Here is a 19,246-nt window from a genome sequence, read left to right as displayed (position 1 = left end):
CCCTGTTGGATGCAATCTCAGGGGCACCGAGGGTACTGTTGATAGTCACACCGGGACAACAGGGGTAAACCAGGACTGTCCTCAGCAAAGCAAGAGTCTGGTCACCTCGTGACTTGGCCCCAGTGACTGGTGCTCACGCCCTTGTCCCTTCAGTCTGCTGCAGCCACACGGAGCTTCATGGTCCTCAGGGCAGGGCCCTTCTCCCAGCACTGCCCTCTGCCTGGGCAGCCTCATCGTTCGTTGCGTTCAGCTCAGTCTCCTTTGTGAGAAGCCTCCCTGACGGCATTAGGAACACACGCTGCCTCTGGCCTCCACAAGGCCTCTTCCCGCCGTGGCCCAGCTGACTCCAGTCTTCCCCACCCCCTACACACTCCCACCAACTCCTGGGACCTCCTCTCCCCTCCCTTCTTCCCGCCTGTCCCACCCTGGGTTGTAACCTTGCACCTAACATTTGTCTCTTCAGAGCCACCCTGGGCGGGGGTGTGTCCGTTGCCAGCTGTACCCTGTCTGGGCACGGGTGCCGAGAGAATGTGGTCTCCCTCCTGACCCCACCCCCTTCACACACACAAAAAGACACTCTGCTCTTCTCCACTTTGCACAAAAATGTATTTCTGTGACATCCCAAATTACAGACATTCACCCGGCCCCAGGTGGTGACACAATGCAACCGAGCTCTGTCTACAGGGCTGGCTCAGGCCACCTGAGCAGGAAGGGAGGCCCACTGGGGCTTATCTGTGAGCTGGGGGAGACTCCAGGAGAAAAGGGCCACGTGCCTCTCCCTGGGCCGCTCCTCCAGCCGGTTCTGCCTGGAGGCAGACAGGCTGGGAGAATCCAAAGCCAGGCCCAGGGAAGGAGGAGGGAGGAAAAGCCAGGCCCCAAGGACTCTGCAGTCAGTCCTGCTCCTTGTTCTGGAGGGGCCTCGCCCCGCCTGTCCACGATGGAGGCAGTTTGGAGTTCTGTCGAGGGAGCACAGGATATTCTGATACATCTGGGGCTCACACTTCTCTGAAACTCAGCCCAGAGGTTTCCAAGGTAAAGCCGTGGGCGGGGCGAGACGGTGTCCCCTGCAGGCCCTGCCAGTGCGGGTCAGGCTCCGCCTGCTGCGCCTGCTGCCATGGGCAAGGCCAGTGTGAGGAGCTCCCGCCCAGGGAGGCATGGGGCCCTGCGGGGTCCCGCGGGGTCCCACGGGCGGTGGCGAATGAAGCAGGCTCAGTTCTGCTGGGAGGGTGTCCGGGCACCTTGGGTGCTGTGGGCAGATGAAGGGCTGGGGAGTGAGTGAGCCCCTGGTCCCAGAAGGTGTTGGCTTCCAGGGTTGAGGGCAGGTTCCATATGTTTGGCAGAAGGGTTAGTGGCCCAGCCCTGGACTGGGCCCTCAACAGCCTGGGACCTGGTGGGAGACTGGGGCAGCCTCCTTAGCAGCGTGGCCTCAGGCAGGCCTGGCCCAAGAGCAGCAGGGCCCCTGTGAGCCCGGCTCCCTGAGGGCCCTCTGGGGCTGGGGCGGGGCTGGGGCTGGGCTGGGGCTGGGCTGCCTGGGTCGAGGCCCGCACGACTCACTTCCTTGCTCTGGATGGCCTACAGCTGGGAGCACCAAGGCAGCTAGGAGACTCGGCGGTGTGAGTTCTAGTCCCTAAACCTCATCAGCTGCCCCCAGGAACCCAGGTGGGGTTCTCAGGCTTTGGAGGGTGGGTTAGGGTGTGAGAGGGGGCTGGTCACAGCCTGTTGCCTCTCCTAACAGGGAGCGAGGCCGGGGACTGAGATTACGGGGAAGGACTGCACACTCACAATATTAGAGGCATTTAGTCTGGGGAGAGCATTCGGGTGTGTGGCAGCGATGAAGGCTTTGAATGAGGGCTGCAGAACGGCTGAGGAGGCTGCGAGGACTCAGGGAGTGTGTCTTTTGTTTTTGTACAGAAATCATATACACAAAACTTCACACTTCCTAACCAAAAAAAAAAAAAAATATATATATATAATATATATATCTCACTAATGTTAAGGAAAAGCGTCATTTGTGCAAAAGTCCCCCTGTGTCCCGTCGTCCAGTGGGAGGCTCCCGGGCCAGGGGTCTGCCGGCGGGGCTGCTTCGGAGCGCTGCCTGCCAGCCTCGTGGTCCAGAGCAGTGGCGGCCAGGGCACCGAGGCCTCTATCTGGACGTGTCCATGTTCTCCTCTTTAAAGTTACTGCAGTGCTCAATCACCTTTCTGGAGAGAAGGGGGGAGAGAGAGAGGATGGGAAGGGGGCGTGGCCTAGGTAGGCCATGTCCCTCCTCACTGATCAGGCCGCTGAATTTGTTCCTACACACGTTAATAGTGATGCTGACTGAGATGACATGCACAGAGTGGCTGGCGGGATGGCGCGGGATGGCCTGTGTGCGGAGCACCCAGGAAATGTTACCTGTGGCTGTGGTGGTGGTTTTCAACATTTCTCCATTTGGGGACCAGTGAAAAATAGAATTATTTCAGGGACCACTAAGGCAGAAGTCACCTTGAGCATAATCAAATTCAGCTAACATTATCGGGTCTATAATCCTCATACAACATCAGGGGTGGGCGGTTGGAGAACACTGGCCATGAGTTCCATCAGCACCCTGTCTTCTCTGCCTTCCTCCCCAGGCCGCGCACCCCCTCTCGGCCTCAGGGCAGCTGTAGCTGGGGGCTCCCTGAATCAGCTCAGACCTGACCTCCAAACCCTCTGGTCCCTTCTCTAGCACTGTCTTCTTTCTTCACTTCTTTCTGCACACGCAGAACTTTTTCTTCCCCAAAGTCTACTAATGGTCCCCAGCTGGACGGCTGCGCACCAGACCGCACAGGACCCCAGACATCCTGCAGCCTCTGGGACCACCGCTCGTGCTCAGATACTGAGTCCTTCACCCACTCTGGCCTGGCCTTGGGACCTGCTGCCCACTGCCATCAGGTGTCACCCTGGACCCCGATGGCCTTCCCACTCCACACAAGGCCTCTGTATGTGGATAGTATTGACTGAGGACTCTATGTGCTAAGGAGGACCCCCAAAACATTTTAGGAGGGACGCCAGGAAAGGGATAGAGGTGTGATGGGGCAGAGTGACTTTGCCCAAGTGCCCTCTATCATTCCCCGCTGCTGTCACACAGGCCAGCTCGGACCGCACGCCTCGGGTCTCACTGCCAAGTTCCCAGTGACGGGACAGGTCACAGGTCAGTCCTACCCAGTGCATCTCAAACCTCCCGGGACCCGTGTCGACAATGAATGCTCCCAGGCCCACCTCCGTGCCCACAGGGACAGAAAACCTAGGAATGGGCTTGGACATTTTCAAGTCTTTCCAGATGATTCTTTAGGGAGATTAAGTGTGAGAGCCACTCGTTTTACCATTCTCAAATTCAGCAAATCTGTCAATTAACGTTTCAGCAATGCCTTTTGCCAAAAATGGCTGCGGAAACAGCCAATGCTGTCCGGCCCAGTCATGTCCTGGGAGCTCCTCCACGGCCCTCTAGTCTACACTGTGTCTAGACCTGGGGCAAACTGGAGCACGGGTCCTAGAGAAAGCACGGTCATTCCTGGTGACCGTGACGTGCAGCACCCCCGAGTCTCCTGAGCGCTGATGACTGAGGCGGAAGCCCGTCACACTGCGGACTCTGCCGTGGAAACCGCACAGTCAAGGCCTGCCGGCCGCATGGGCTCCTCTCGCACTCACTCACACTCGCACTCGCACTCGCACTCGCACTCACTCGCACTCGCACTCACACACTTGCTCGCACTCTGCCCTGCCTGAGCTCTAGGATGTATTCACCACACTGTTTCCTCTCTTTAGTTGGAATGTTTTTAGCCAAAAAGAATGAAAATTTCTAACCTTGACTTGTTGATGCCTAGTGATGAGGGGATGGAAATTGTTGGGAATAAAAGAAAATGAAGTTTAAAAATAAGGGCAATAATGCTCCATTCACAGCTTGATCCTCTAATTTCTGGCTACACTGTCAACATGACACTCAGGGAGGGCCCAGCTAGACATCGGAAGGCTGTCCATCTCCACACTACACTCAGGCTCCTGGGAAGTCGCAGCCATTCCCGACCACCAGGGGGCCCCACTGACTCCCTCAGTCCCCCAAGGCAAGGCTGCGGCAGAAGCGGCCCATCTCTTACCGGGCCATCTCCTTGGTCTCCTGCCGGGCAGCGGCCATCTTAATCATGTCCTTCAGAAGGGGCATCCCACCTTCTTTGATCAGCAGGGGGCAGTACTTGTCCGCTGTGGGGTAGGGAGGGGCAGACAGCAGGGGATCAGGTGGGCCTTCTCTCAGCCTCCACCCCTGCCTTGCTGCCGCCAGGACCGCCCTTCCAGAGGGGTGGTATAGAGGCGCCGGCCAGGGGAGGGCTGTAATCTGGGATGAACCCTGTTTGCCCGGAGTCCACCTGGGGGAAGCACTGGCCAGTAAGCAGCCTGGGAGAAGCACTTACCCACCATGGCAGGCAGTGTGTTTTCCCCAGAGCTCACCCAAGAAACTGGTGGCTTCTGTTCTCGGAGTTTTGTAAAATACAGATTCCTAAGCCTTGTCCTTGGGTATTCTGATTCAACAGACCCAGGCCCCAGTATTTATTCGTGTTTATAACAAAATATCACCAGGCGATTCTGGTGACCAGCCGGGTCGGAATCACCATGCCTTTCTATTGGGTGGTCTCAGGGTTCACTTCAACAAAGAACATTCTAGTGCTTGGTATCCAGGGCTTTACACCCCATGGAGAACATGGGCATTGCAGTGGACCTTCAGGAGCTCTGTGAAGTAGGAGCTATTTTTTTTTTTTTTTTTTTTTCTTCTGAAGCTGGAAACGGGGAGAGACAGTCAGACAGACTCCCGCATGTGCCTGACCGGGATCCACCCGGCACGCCCACCAGGGGCGATGCTCTGCCCACCAGGGGGCAATGCTCTGCCCCTCCGGGGCGTCGCTCTGCCGTGACCAGAGCCACTCTAGCGCCTGGGGCAGAGGCCAAGGAGCCATCCCCAGCGCCCGGGCCATCTTTGCTCCAATGGAGCCTCGCTGCAGGAGGGGAAGAGAGAGACAGAGAGGAAGGAGGGGGTGGGGGTGGAGAAGCAAATGGGCGCTTCTCCTATGTGCCCTGGCCGGGAATCGAACCCGGGTCCCCCGCACGCCAGGCCGTCGCTCTACCGCTGAGCCAACCGGCCAGGGCCATGGAGCTATTTTTATTATCTCCATTTTACAAAGGAAAGAACGGAGGCTCGCAGAGCTGAAGTATTTCACCCCGCCCCTCCAGATGCTTGTCCGAGGGGGGTCCCAGCTCAGGGCTCTGTCCTCTGTGCTACGCGGCCTCTTTGAAGTAAGGTGCTACTTTTTTAGTAAGACTAACCTCAAATGATAATTAAAACGATTCCTGCTTATTGGACAGTTGGTATGTGATAATGTCCTAAGCGCTTAGACATGTCTTACTTCACAGCCATCCCATGAGGTAAGTGCTGTTGTTATCCCACCTTAAAGATGAGGAAATTGAAGCACAGAGAGGTTGAGAAGCCTGCTCAAAGTAAAACAGCAAATAGAGGCAGGTTTCAATCCCGCACACTTATCCCCTCTGTGGTCACCAGGCCTGAGCGATGTCCAGCCCCGGCTCGGCACTCCTGTCGGCTCTCTCCACACCATCTTATGAAGTAGGTATTACCGCTATCCCCATTTCAATAGGAGGAAACTGGGGCGCAGAGAGGTTCAAGAACCCACCTGAGGTCACATGACCAGTAAGGGGGGGAGCTAGGGGGTCACACCTGGTCTCCCATCAGTCTCTTAGTGAGGACCCCTCTTCCTCCTCTTCCCCAAAGCCACTGAGCAGAGGACAGTTCAGGCTCTTCTGTGGGAGGGGATGGGGGCCTCTTTGAGGAAATGAGTTAGAATAGCTGTAAGGTTCTCTCCTGTTCTCTTGGATGTCCGTTTCCTCCAGGAAAATGGGCTAGTTCTTCGTCTGGGTGGGTCTTACACTGTCTTACAGAAGGCATGGAGATTTCTGACTGTTCGCTCATAGGGAGCAGGAAACATAAGGAAGCTGTCCGGGAACTCTGGACGGGCCGTATCGCCGGCCAGGCCTATTCTGACGACAGGACAGGGGCCGGCCGTCACGCTGGTGTCGCACAAGTGCTACAGAGTGGAGGAGGGCTGTGCTCTGAGGCACAGACATGGATGGCAGCTCTCTTAGTGCCCCCCACCTGGATTATACACTTCCTGGGGCAAGTGAGCCCTCGGCCAGGTGTGTCCCTGTGTCTGAACTAAGGGTGAGTGGGTACTCACGGTAGACGGACACAAGGTTGTACAGGGCCCAGGTGGCCCAATGCTGGCTGACAGGGGAGATACCCTGGGGAAGGAGGCGAAGAATTGGCTCAAACGACCTGTAGGAAGAGAAATCAAGGTCACTCTGGTGCTGGGGCTGAGGGGAGTGCATCTTGGAATTTCTCCTCCTGGAAGGGTGAGCAGACTGGTGGGATGCAAGGGACATGGGCTTCGGGCCCTGTTGCCCACCCCAGGGTCCAGAAATGCAGCTCCCTTGTGCGAGGGGTCAAGAGCATGCAAAAGTAAGGGAGGCAGGGGGACAACACCGATTGGGAGTACAGAACTGGGGGCCTTAGCAAGGAGGAAAGACCCAGCTTATGGGGGTGGTGTACACTGGGAAGCAGAAGAAAGTGTGACTACACTTCTCATGGCCATCTGCAGCCATGTCCAAAATCCCCACAATGTAGGTGCAGAGCCCCTGGACCGGCGACTCCGCCTCCTCCCCGTGGGAGGGAAATAACTCAGCATCAGCAAGACCACAAGTGTGCGCCCCTTCCTCCCGACACGGGCTTTCAACGTCAGTGTCAAGGGATGGGCCGTCTGCACATAGAAAGTGACCCAGTCACGACATGAGGAGTCACATGTGGCTAGAAAGTAAGCCACAAGATAGTAGTAGTCTAGATGCCAACTGGACTGCAAGTAAATCTGCACAGAACAACTGCAGGAAGGGGACACAGGCATGTTGACGCGGGTACGTCGGTGGGAGGAGCCACGGGCACGTCAGCGGGGAAGAGACATGTTAGCAGGGGGAGACAGGCACGCTCGTGGGGAGACAGGGCACGTTAGTGGGGTTCTCTGTCAGGGAGTGAGGTAATAGAAGGTTTCTGTTTTGTTTCATAGTGCATGTCTGTATTTTTTACATTGATTTGAGAGAGAGAGAGAAAGCACCAACTCGCTTTTCCACTTAGTTCAGGGGTCTCAAACTCGCGGCCCGCCGAACAATTTTGTGCGGCCCGCGGACTAATCCACGAAGTTCAAAATATTTTGGATAAAATTAAGTAAGCCTAGGGGCCTACTTGTATTTTTCATTTCTCTAGCATCCTAGCTAGATATTAGCTTAGTTAACAGCAGTTGTGATGCGAACTACAGTTTCTGGTCGTTTTGTGACACTGAGTAAACTGCATGTATGATTGTGCTTGTACTGATTTTTTTTTGTTTTCAACTGCAGTGAGAAAAGTGTTGCGTAACAGTTGCCTTTTGTAGACCTAATGCGGCCTGCCGAACGGCTGTGATCTTGCTCTGCGGCCCACATGCGAGTTTGAGACCCCTGACTTAGTTGTTCCATTTAGCTGTGTACTCAATGGTTGCTTCTTTTTTTTTTTTTTTTTTTACTGATTTTTTTTTTTTATTCATTTTTTTTTAGAGAGGAGAGAGAGAGAGACAGAGAGGAGAGAGAGACAGGGGGGAGGAGCTGGAAGCATCAACTCCCATATGTGCCTTGACCAGGCAAGCCCAGGGTTTCGAACCGGCAACCTCAGCATTTCCAGGTCGATGTTTTATCCACTGCGCCACCACAGGTCAGGCCAATGGTTGCTTCTTATATGTGCTCTGACCTGGGATCGAACCTGCGACCTCAGTGCACTTGGACAACATTCTATCCACTGAAGCACCCAGCCAGGGCCATATATCTGTATTTTTTCCCCCACAAATAAATGTGTATCAGATGTTTGCAAACAGCAGGCTTTGAGTACATGCAAGTGTTGATGTGCGGACATGTGCCCCACGCTGTGCAGCTGAGACGTGGGCCTCTGCTCTGTGCTGTCTGTGGACACGCCTCAGTGAGTCAGGCCCGACAGAGGACAGGAAGAAAGGGAAGCTCTGACCAGACCGTGCTGGGAACAGCGTCCTGCCCCAGTACTCACCCCACCCTCCCCACTTTGCACCTGTAATTGATATTCCGCCGTGAGTTGATGTCCCAGCTTTGGATGGCTGCCCACATGCGCTCCTCCACCTCCTCCCGCTGGGGCTCACAGATGCCCCAGGCCTCAGGCCCATCAAACATGATGTGGGAGAGGACGCCGCAGGCGTTGTAGGACACCTCAATCCCGTCGGCCTTGCTCTCCAGCAGGTTGCTGCCAAGAAGGGAGAAAAAGGGAGTCCAGTTCCCTCCAAGTCCCTCTTCAGATACCAGCTGCTGGACCCCAACACAAACCAAATGTCAGAGGAACTACTGCTCTCTTTACCCCTTAAGAGCCATACCCAGATGACTTATGAGGTCACTAATGTTAAGATATAGCTACAAGAGGATCATTTATGGAGGGTTGAAAGAATAAGAAACCACACTATAGGGAAGGTAACATTTATAACGTAAACCTAGTCTAAGAGCAATTGCTTTTGCTAAGCACAGACTAGAGCTCTGAGCATCCCGGTAGCAAGGCAAAAAGGTAAAGGAGAGAAGTACTAACCTGAAGACACTGATGAACTGGGAAGTCATTAGCTGGGGCCGCAGCTCCTTCACCTCTGCCACATTCCCCAAGAGTCCCAGCATATTCCGATGCAGTTCCTGCTTCTCTGGAAATTCCTGGCCAAAGAAGAGCCATTAGGGCCACATCAATGAATACATCAATCAGTTAATTAGTGTCTAGTATTCTTAATCTAGATGCTTTATGAGCATCTGTCTGGCCATTCCAGCTGGACAAACAGGGGTGCAATATGCTGCCCTCTACCTTCCCATGCTCCTAGGACAGTGCTGCGTACACACTGTAAGGGATTAAAGGTGGGGGCTCCTTGCCACAAAATCAAAGACTGAGTGGAGATGGGACCTATAAATTGTAAACGGGATAGAGACGGTTCTATTTACCAAAGCTCAAAATACTAGCTTAATGGGGTCCCCTTAGAAACTACAGCAAGAAAACAAAGGATGAGTTTTGTTTTGTGATAGAGAGAGAGGGACAGAAAGAAGGACAGACAGGGACAAACAGGAAGGGAGAGAGATGAGAAGCATCAATTCTTCGTTGCGGCACCTTAGTTGTTCATTGATTGCTTTCTCATATGTGCCTTGACTAGGGGGCTACAGCAGAGCGAGTGACCCCTTGCTCAAGCCAGCGACCTTGGGCTTCAAGCCAGAGACCTTGGGCTTCAAGCCAGCAACCATGGGGTCATGTCTATGATCCCACGCTCAAGCCAGCGACCCTGTGCTCAAGCTGGTGAAACTGTGCTCAAGCCAGAGACCTCAGGGTTTCAAACCTGGGTCCTCTGCGTCCAACACTCTATCCACTGCACCAGCACCTGGTCAGGCAACAAAGTATGAGTTTTAAAATAATAGGCTTTTCTACTGGACAGAATTCTGTTCAGCTGATATCCCAATGGACCCCAGCCAGACAGGACAGTCCAGGAAGGCACTGTGGGAAAGTGGGGCTGGGTCTCCCCTTTAGGGAGGGCTCAGCCAGGCCATCTGGGTCGAAGAAGGTCTTTGGAGCTCCTGCTTGTAGCAAATCCTGGGCTGACAGGCCCATGAGTGGGGCCCCACTGCCCTCCCGTGGGAACCAACCACAAGGAGCGGGGGTGCCGACGGATTTGGTCAGCGGGGAGCCTGGGGACAGAGAGGGGCTGTGCGGATGGCCTGGGAGGGGCCGCAGAGCCGTTACCTTCAGGCAGTCCAGGAAGAGCTTCATGCCGTTGAAGCTGAGGAACATCTCACAGTTGTCGGGCGTCTCGTCTGTGATGTTCCACAGTGCGCTCCAGGAGAACTCCATGACCTGGTCACACTGAGGGCAGGGGGGAGCTCAGCAAGGTTCGCCTACCAGGCCCCATGGCTCCTGGCACCCAGGGAGGGGGCCCTGACAAGGCACAGGCATCCCTGGGGCAAACCTGTCCCCCAAGGGCTGCGGGAGGGCACAATGGCTCCGTGAGGACACGACTTACTATCTTGTCTAGCAGCTTCTTCTGAATCAGCTTCAGCATGGTCTGCAGGCAGAGGAGAGAGCATGCAGGGGCCAGGCCTCGAGAGCGCCCCCACCCCCCGCGTGGCCCTGCTCTACCCCCGCTGTCCGTCCTGACAAGGCCAGTTGGTAGCCTGTGTGAGAAAGTGCAGCCCACAGGCTTGGCACTTGGCATCAGGGGGCCTGGGTGTTAGTCCCGGCTCGACCCTGACTTCCTGTGCGGCTTGGGCATGCCCCCCGCGCCCGGTACTTAAGCCTCCCCAGCAAGAAAATGGAAGGAGACTGGATGTTCCTTCCACATCCTTTCCTGCCCTTCTCCAGCAGACGTTCACAGTCTCCCCACAGGGCACCAGGCCCTATCTGGGAAGTGCCGGGGATGTAACGACAAAAGGAGCAATGCAGCACTGCCCACGGGGCTCACAGATCGTCCCTCAAATCCTTACTGAATCCCAGTTGGGAGGATGTTTCAAGACGCCTGGTCTGAGGCAGGAGGAATCTGTACAGGGGGACCTTATGGGCAAATGGAGGGAGAGGAAGACAGAATGTTCTAGGGAGAGGAAATCTAGGGGACTGTAAGCAACATCCACTGGTAGATTTCTCCTTGGGTCTAGCCTGACCTCATGAGCAGCGAGGCTATGGATGAGGGCGGGGCAGCCCGCCCGCACGCACCACAACAAAGCCCATCTTGCCCACGGCCTCCTTGTGGTCGTTGTCCACCTGGCAGACCAGGGCGTTGCACAGGTGCACGGCGATGCGCTGGATGGACTCGTCCTGCCGTGTGGGGCTGAGGATGCTGAGCAGGAGCTCGTTGACCCGGCGGTACTGGAACTCGAGCTCTTCGGGGATGCTGAAGTTGCAGAGGGTCAGGCAGCAGTTCCGCTGGACCTGGGCCAGACGGAGACAAGTGGAGCACAGTCAGGGGCCGACTCAGGAGCTGGACTTGAGGGGCTCTCTAGAGGGGAGAGATTATCTAGAGCTGTGGTAGTCCAGGAAGGTTTTTCTTTTTTTTTTTTTTTGCGAGAGAGACAGGAAGGGAGAGAGGTGAGAAGCATCAACTTGTAGTTGCGTCACTTTAGTTCACTGGTTGCTTCTCAGATGTGCCTTGACTAAGGGGGCTCAAGCCAGCGACCATGTGCTCAAGCCAGGTGAGACCACACTGAAGCTGGTGACCTTGGGGTTTTGAACCTGGGTCCTTAGCGTCCCAGGTTGACCCTCTATCCACTGCATCACTGCCTGGTCAGGCTAATGTCCATTTCTTTGACAGAATTTATTAATTCATTTTAGTGTCTTCAAGCATTATTATTATTATTTTCTTTTTTTTTAGTGTTCTTTTTCTTTTCTTTTTTTTTTACAGGGACAGAGAGAGAGTTAGAGAGAGGGATAGAAGGGACAGACAGGAACAGAGAGAGAGTTAGAGAGAGGGATAGAAGGGACAGACAGACAGGAACAGAGAGAGATGAGAAGCATCAATCATCAGTTTTTGTTGCGACACCTTAGCTGTTCATTGATTGCTTTCTCATATGTGCCTTGACCGCGGGCCTTCAGCAGACCAAGTGACCCCTTGCTTGAGCCAGAGACCTTGAGTCCAAGCTGGTGAGCTTTTTTCTCAAGCCAGATGAGCCTGCGCACAAGATGGCAACCTTGGGGGTCTCGAACCTGGGTCCTCCGCATCCCAGTCCGACGCTCTATCCACTGCGACACTGCCTGGTCAGGCTTTTAGTGTTATTTTTCTTATTTATTTATTCATTTTAGAGAGGAGAGAGAGAGAAGGGGGAGGAGCAGGAAGCATCAACTCCCATATGTGCCTTGACCGGACAAGCCCAGTGTTCCGAACCAGCGATTTTAGCGTTCGACACTTTACCGACTGCGCCACCACAGGCCAGGCAATTCTTTTCTAATATTTTTTAAAAATTCATTTTAGTATATTGCTGTTGAAGTGAGCACTAAAAATTCATTTTAGAGAGGAGAGAGAGAGAAGGGGGAGGAGCAGGAAGCATCAACTCCCATATGTGCCTTGACCAGGCAAGCCCAGGGTTTCAGACTGGCGACCTCAGTGTTTCCAGGTCGATGCTTTATCCACTGCGCCACCACAGGTCAGGCAAGCATTATTTTTCATTAAAAATAGATGCCTCTTTTACGTGATCATAAAATTGATCTCAATGTGGAGAAAGCTACGGTCAAGTATGGAGCTGGCAGGCAATGTGAAAGTGGGTCCTCTCATTCCCGCAGAGGCTGCATTCCCACCATAGCCTCCTGGAGGGCAACTTGGGGAGACATATCAATGCTTTATTATTTTATTTTATTTTATATTTCATTTTATTGAGAGAGGGACAGAAAGGGACAAACAGGAAGGGAGAGAGATGAGAAGCATCAATTCTTCACTGAGGCACCTTAGCTGGTCATTGATTACTTTCTCACATCCACTGGCTCAGCAAGTCTACTTTTTTTTTTTTTTTTTTTAATTTATTTATTTATTCATTTTTAGAGAGGACAGAGAGAGGGAGAGAGAGAGAGAAGGGGGGAGGAGCTGGAAGCATCAACTCCCATATGTGCCTTGACCAGGCAAGCCCAGGGTTTCGAACCGGCGACCTCAGCATTTTGAGGTAGACGTTTTATCCACTGCGCCACCACAGGTCAGGCAGCAAGTCTACTTTTGACATGCAGTAAAATGGAAATCGATTAAGTATAGTCAGCAAAGCCTTATTAAAATAGCAAAAAATCAAAAAGCAACCTAAATGTTCCAGCGTGGGGGGTGGTTCTGTAACTGCAGCCCAGGCACGCAGGGGCACCTTTCTGGTCCCCTCGGCGGGACCCAGCACACAGTCACGCTCCTGTGGCCCCTCGTGGATGGGGACACTGAGCTCTAGGCTGACACCACTGACTATGAAAGGAACCATGAAAACCAGCTGTCTTGGGGAGGAGAGCTGGGGCTGTGAACAACTTTTACTTTCTAGTTAATACATTTTCATATTGCTTGAATTTGTTTTCTAAGCATTCAGTGTCTTACTTTCGTAATCAGGAAATAAATATTTTGTTGCAAAATGTTTGTTGATATGGGAGAGGTGTGCATTCACAAGACACTGTTGCCCATATTCTAAATAAACACACAGGCTAAAATCCCAAACCAGAGAGGTCCAGTGTTGGGTGGCTATCTCTGGGGGATGGGGTTGTGGGTGGGTTTTTTTTTTCTTTATAGTTTATTTACAATTTTTCTACAATGGAATCATTATTGCTTTTATAAGAAATGCAGCTATTCAAAATAACAGCCCCCAACAGAATGTTACTGGGCAGAAGGGCTGGGGAGTATCGGCTGAGGCCCAGAGGCAGGAGCATGAAGGCCCTGGGTGGAGGGCGGCGGGGGAGGTGGAGCTGGGTTAGGGGCCCTGAATGCCAGGTCCAGAGTCTGGGGCTGGTACTGTAGGGAAGGGGGTGGGGGTGGGGCAGGGCAGAGCCTGGCAAGAAAGGGTGGGAGCAAGCACAGCCCCCAGAGACTGGGCCACAGGGCAGGCAGGGAGGGGGCTGGGCTAGAGCATGCAGGGCCGCGGCAGGAGGGGGGCTCACCGTCACCTCCTGGTAGGACTCCATGCCATTCAGCACCACCTGGATGACCTGCCGCCGCAGCTTGACGCTTTGCTCTGAGCGGTACTCGGAATTTGTTAGGTAGAAGAGGGCAGCGCTGCCTGTCACTTGAATGTTCTTGTCATACTTATGGCACTTGAGGGCTGTGATGACCAGCTACATGAAGACAGGGTATGGGGTCCAGGTTGGCAAGCCCTGTTAAAGCTGTGCGGGGAGAGGCCTAGGGCTCTTCAACGGGGCTGGGACAGGTCCTCTGATTCTGTTCTGAGGGTGGATGTGGGGGTCGGGGAGCAGAAAGCAGGGCAGGGCCATGGTGCTGGGACAAAGCCAGTGCTGGGGCAGGTGAGGCACTGTGGCCCAGGGTTGGGAGGTAGGGCTGCTGGTGTCCTGGGGATGAGGGGATGAGAAGAGGGACAGGGGCTCTGGGCACAGTCAAGTCTAGCATCTTCCAGGCGGGAGTGGATGGGAGCCTGAGGGCCCCTCCACTGCTTCTGGGGCTGGGGCTGACCTTCAGAGCCCGCAGGAGCTGGTTGCAGCGCTCGATGCGTGCAATGTCAAAGAGCAAGTTGATGGCCCGTGAGGTGATCTCAGGCCTGTGTTCCGTGTAGGCTTCGATGGCGTTCAGCACCTGTTCCTCATTCTTGTCCCCACTTACCTAGGGATGAAGCATTCTCAGAACAATCAGGAAGAGGGCAACGGGGGGGGGGGGGGGTGTCCTCAGATCCTGGCTCCGTCTCCAGCCCCAGGGCAGGCCCCTTTGGACCCTCAGCCCTTCCCCTTCCCTTCCACCCCTCTCACTTTGTAGGCCGGAATGTGCGTCAGGCGGCACAGGGAGGTCTCGAAGAGCCCAAGGAACTGCAGTGGCCTCTTCAGAGCCCGGAATGGCATGATGCTGCTCTTGGAAGGCTCGATGCTAGGGGTGGAGGGTGCTGAGGTCAGTGGCCTGGGGCCCAGGGCGGCCCCGGTTCGGCACAAAGCCAGGCCTCTCCTGGGGGTGCCTGGGGCTTTACTAGGGACCCTCTTTTAGGCCCTCCAGCTCTTATTTTTTTGTTTCTTTTTAAGGGGTGGGAACATAGACCTACCTTTTTTTTATTATTTTTTTTATTTTTATTTATTTTTCTGAAGCTGGAAATGGGGAGAAACAGTCAGACAGACTCCCGCATGCGCCCGACCGGGATCCACCCGGCACGCCCACCAGGGACGATGCTCTGCCCACCAGGGGGCGATGCTCTGCCCCTCCGGGGTGTCGCTCTGCCATGACCAGAGCCACTTTAGCACCTGGGGCAGAGGCCAAGGAGCCATCCCCAGCGCCCGGGCCATCTTTGCTCCAATGGAGCCTTGGCTGCGGGAGGGAAAGAGAGAGACAGAGAGGAAGGAGGGGTGGGGGTGGAGAAGCAAATGGGCGCTTCTCCTATGTGCCTTGGTCAGGAATCGAACCTGGGTCCCCCGCACGCCAGGCCGACGCTCTACCGCTGAGCCAACCAGCCAGGGCCGACCTACCTTTTGATGGGAGGGTGGTAAGGTCATGTGTGGGATGGGAGATAAGGCTATAGTTTGGAAAATACTATCTGCCATTCTAGTGAGCATGTGTCATCTTTAGGTTCCACCAACAGTCATAAAGGGACATGCCCATCAACCAAACCCCACTAAAGTACGGCTGGGGAAAGATAGGGCTTATGGCCAGTTAGAGCTGATGGGTTTGAATCGGGGCTCTCAACCAGCCGACCCAAGAGCCAGCCTATCTGCTGCAACACCAAATGAGCAGCAGACACTGCCAGCCTCTGGCCGGTCTGAGTGTCATAACTTCCCACCCACTTCTGGGGCTTGCATCTTCTAGCCTTTGCACATGCTGTTCTCTCTGCTAGAACACCCTTCCTCTGGCAAACTCAGAATGAATTTTCAAGATAGCCTGGATACTATTCCTCCTCTGCCCTCCTTCCTGATCCTCAGGACAACCCGGAGCTTCTCCCCCACAGTCCTAATAATGACTTGTCTGTCCCCACTAGCTCACCCAGACTGGAGAGGGCAGGGCCTGGCTCATTTCTTTATCTATGGCACCCAGAACAGCCCTCGGCGGAAGGGCGTTTGGTAAATGCCTGCTGAATGATACCCCGCAGCAACGATGGTGGGTGGGCCCCACCTGGTCTGTCCTGCTTCCTCGTCCATCTTGGAGATGCTGCAGTTCTCTAGGATCATGTGGCCAGAGATGTCCAGGGACAGGAGGTTGCCTAGCTTCTGCACAAAGAGACTCAGCACCTTGCGGGTCAGCTTGAACTTGTAGTAGCTGGAGAGGCGGTCTCGGGAGATGTCCAAGTGTCTGGAGATTGCGGGGGGGGGGGGGGAGGCACAGGTCAGGAGCTGGACACAGACTGGGCCTGCCTCGTAGACCCCTGCTCCTTCAGTCCATGGCAGGGGAGGGCCCATCCCTGCCCCAACTGCTGCAGGGCATTGTGGGAAAATCCTGCTGGGACCCAGGTGCCCGGAACAGCCCTGATCCAGCTGACACAATGGGTTTAAGGAATGGGACTGTCTCTTCCATACCCACCTTCTGCCTAGCCAGGGGCTCACGAACCTTCTGGGACGGACAACGTGAACCTCCCCACCTACACCCCAGCGAGCTCTGGACCGGCTGCTCACCGCAGCTTGTGTAGCTGGACAATGACACGAATATGGTCATCCGACAGGTCCATGTTGTAGAGCACAAGGGACACGAGGCTGTCTTTCCACTGGGTTAGGAAGGCTGCATCACTGGTCTGAATGCCCGAGAGGTCCAGGGCGGCCAGAGAACTGAGCGGCCGCAGCAGGGACTCCACAGGGACCCCATCGATCATGCGGCCTAAGTTGAGGAAGCGGAGGCGGCTAAAGCCCTCGAAGGTGAAGTCCTTGACCAGCACCTGGCAGGTGGGGTTGACGAGGCACTCATCTTCACAGCCCCCTGGGTTCTCCTCCTCATAGAAAATGTTTGCACAGCCAAAGAGGCTCAGGGACACCAGGGTGTGGCTGAAGCTCCTGAGCGTCTGCAGGCTCTTGGCGGACAGCTTCTCACAGTTGGTCAGATACAGCTCCACCAGGTCCTGGCAGGAGGCACAGCCCGTCATCCTCACGGCCCGGCCCCCGCCCCGGACCCGGCCCCTGCCCCGGCCCCTGCCCCGTGAGCTCGAGGAGGGCTCTACACGAGTGGGGAGAGCACTGGAGGGCCTCGGGAACCGTGCCCTGGAGGGTCGGCCCTGCCAGCCTCCCAGGCCATCTTGTGTCGGTGCCACAGGCCTCACCTGCTTGCGAATGGCTTCCAGGTCCTGGTCTTGCACCAGGTCCTCGCGTAGATGGATGCGGGTGAGCCGTGTGCTGCGGGGGTCCGAGAAGAGGCTGAAGAAGCTCTCGTGTGGCTCAAAGTTGCAGGTGGCATTGACCAGCTCCACATACCTGGCAGGAAAGAGGCCTGGCTCAGGGAGTGGGCATGGCCACTCTCCTCCTTCCTTTAAGACCCAGCACAAGCCCTCTCCTCCCTGAAGCCTTCTCTGACCACCCTGGCAGCAACCTCTGTCTCCTCCTTTTCCTCTTCTTCCTATAGTAACTGGCTGGATCTTGACAGCCCTACTGGTGAGATTAAGGGTGGCCCCAGGAACCAGGAGTCCAAAGGGAGACTTCATCCTGGTGATGAAGGGACCTCTTATCAACAGCAAATCCCAAGCTCTTCCCCCCAAACCACAGACACTTCTATAACAAGATACATGTCCACACTCATCTTCTTTAAACCAGTTTCCGGTTCCTAGAACAGCCCCTTTGAGGACCATTTCCAACAGGAAGATTAAGTTAAAGGGTTTGGAGTTCCCAGCTAGGTACAGGCAAGCACTTGATAAAACCTTGCTGAGATACCAGCTCATGCAGAATCCTAGTCTTGGTGGGAAAGGCTTTGGAGTCAAACACGCTCGGACAGGGGTCCCCAAACTATGGCCCGCGGGCCACATGCAGCCCCCTGAGGCCATTTATCCCGCCCCTGCCGCACTTCCGGAAGGGGCACCTCTTTCATAGGTGATCAGTGAGAGGAGCATAGTTCCCATTAAAATACTGGTCAGCTTGTTGATTTAAATTTACTTGTTCTTTATTTTAAATATTGTATAAGGTCTACTGGAAGGTTCTGTCCGTTTCTATCACAACAAGTTTCGACACGTAAGCACATGTTTATTTGGTGCATGTGTGCCTCTCTATTTTTATCACTTAGTGTATACATACTGACGTAGCAAATTAACTAAAACAAAGTTGATTCACGTTAGTCTTATGTGTGAAGCGATAGTGTACCCATAGGCTACTGATAAAGTTCATTTACGCCACTGTAATTTTTACGAATTTCAACAAGGAAGAAATGCTACAGAAGCATGTCTGTCTCATCCACCATATTCCCCGGACTTAGCACCCTCCAACTATCACTTGTTTTTGTCCTTACAAAATTTTTTGAAGGGCAAAAAATTAAAAAATGAAGAAGATATCAAACAAGCACTGGTTCAATTTTTTGCATCAAAAGATAAAACATTTTTCAAAAATGGGATATACAAATTGCCCTCACGCTGGCAAGAAATCATTAATGATAATGGCAATTATATTATTTTTTTTTCTTTTTTTTTTTTTTTTACAGAGACAGAGAGGGAGTCAGAAAGAGGGATAGACAGGGACAGACAGGAACATAGAGAGATGAGAAGCATCAATCATTAGTTTTTCCCTGCGACACCTTAGTTGTTCATTGATTGCTTTCTCATACGTGCCTTGACCGGGGGGCTACAGCAGACCGAGTAACCCCTTGCTTGAGCCAGCGACCTTGGGTCCAAGCTGGTGAGCTTTTGCTCAAACCAGATGAGCCCGCGCTCAAGCTGGCGACCTCAGGGTCTTGAACCTGGGTCCTCTGCATCCCAGTCCGACGCTCTATCCACTGCGCCACCACCTGGTCAGGCGCAATTATATTATTTAATAAAGTTTATTGATGGTAAGAAAAATTTGTATTTTGTTTTATTCCAAAAATGGACAGAACTTTCCGGTAGACCTTATATTTGTTCCCATTTGTTTTATTACTTTAAAATAAGATATGTGCAGTGTGCATAGGGAATTGTTCATAGTTTTTTTTATAGTCTGGCCCTCCAACAGTCTGAGGGACAGTGAACTGGCCCCCTGTGTAAAAAGTTTGGAGACCCTTGCTCTAGGATCTAAATCCAGCTTGGCTATTCACTACCTGGGCAACTTCATACAAGTAACTGAACGTCCATGAGCCTCAGTTTTTCCATCAGTAAAGCGATCACAGTTCTGGGCCACACGTTCAACCCGACGCTGCCCGACCCACAGTCATGCTCAGAACATTATTACAGGTTGGCTTCTGTGTTTTGTTCACACACGTTCTCACTTTTTTTTTCTTTTTTTTTTTTCTTTTTTTCTTTATTCATTTTTAGAGAGGAGAGAGAGAGGGAGAGGGAGAGAGACAGAGAGAGAGAAGGGGGGAGGAGC

The 19,246-nt window shown here is 53.8% G+C and overlaps 1 protein-coding gene across 5 annotated transcripts in view; it reads right to left on the bottom strand.

Moving 5' to 3' along the window:
* Positions 1 to 590: 590 nt before the first annotated feature.
* Positions 591 to 19,246, bottom strand: part of ZER1 (zyg-11 related cell cycle regulator) — a 33,063-nt gene continuing 14,407 nt past the window's right edge. For 4 of the 5 annotated variants that reach the window (XM_066255999.1, XM_066255998.1, XM_066256001.1 and 1 more), the window contains exons 3-16: positions 17,029 to 17,179; positions 16,394 to 16,830; positions 15,897 to 16,073; positions 14,555 to 14,669; positions 14,265 to 14,411; positions 13,739 to 13,912; positions 10,847 to 11,062; positions 10,161 to 10,202; positions 9,884 to 10,003; positions 8,702 to 8,817; positions 8,180 to 8,368; positions 6,258 to 6,355; positions 4,116 to 4,218; positions 591 to 2,201 (exon numbers count right to left, since the gene is read on the bottom strand). In XM_066255999.1, coding sequence (XP_066112096.1) covers positions 2,144 to 2,201; positions 4,116 to 4,218; positions 6,258 to 6,355; positions 8,180 to 8,368; positions 8,702 to 8,817; positions 9,884 to 10,003; positions 10,161 to 10,202; positions 10,847 to 11,062; positions 13,739 to 13,912; positions 14,265 to 14,411; positions 14,555 to 14,669; positions 15,897 to 16,073; positions 16,394 to 16,830; positions 17,029 to 17,179 — 2,143 coding nt within the window. In that variant the 3' untranslated portion in view covers positions 591 to 2,143. The remainder of the gene's footprint in view (positions 2,202 to 4,115; positions 4,219 to 6,257; positions 6,356 to 8,179; positions 8,369 to 8,701; positions 8,818 to 9,883; positions 10,004 to 10,160; positions 10,203 to 10,846; positions 11,063 to 13,738; positions 13,913 to 14,264; positions 14,412 to 14,554; positions 14,670 to 15,896; positions 16,074 to 16,393; positions 16,831 to 17,028; positions 17,180 to 19,246) is intronic. The other variant, XM_066255997.1, reaches the window with a different exon arrangement.

This window comes from Saccopteryx bilineata, chromosome 2, assembly GCF_036850765.1.
Source record: "Saccopteryx bilineata isolate mSacBil1 chromosome 2, mSacBil1_pri_phased_curated, whole genome shotgun sequence".
Classification (NCBI taxonomy): Eukaryota; Metazoa; Chordata; class Mammalia; order Chiroptera; family Emballonuridae; genus Saccopteryx; species Saccopteryx bilineata.
The sequence above is the reverse complement of the archived record's forward strand: the minus strand, read 5'-3'. Positions and strand labels throughout refer to the sequence as shown.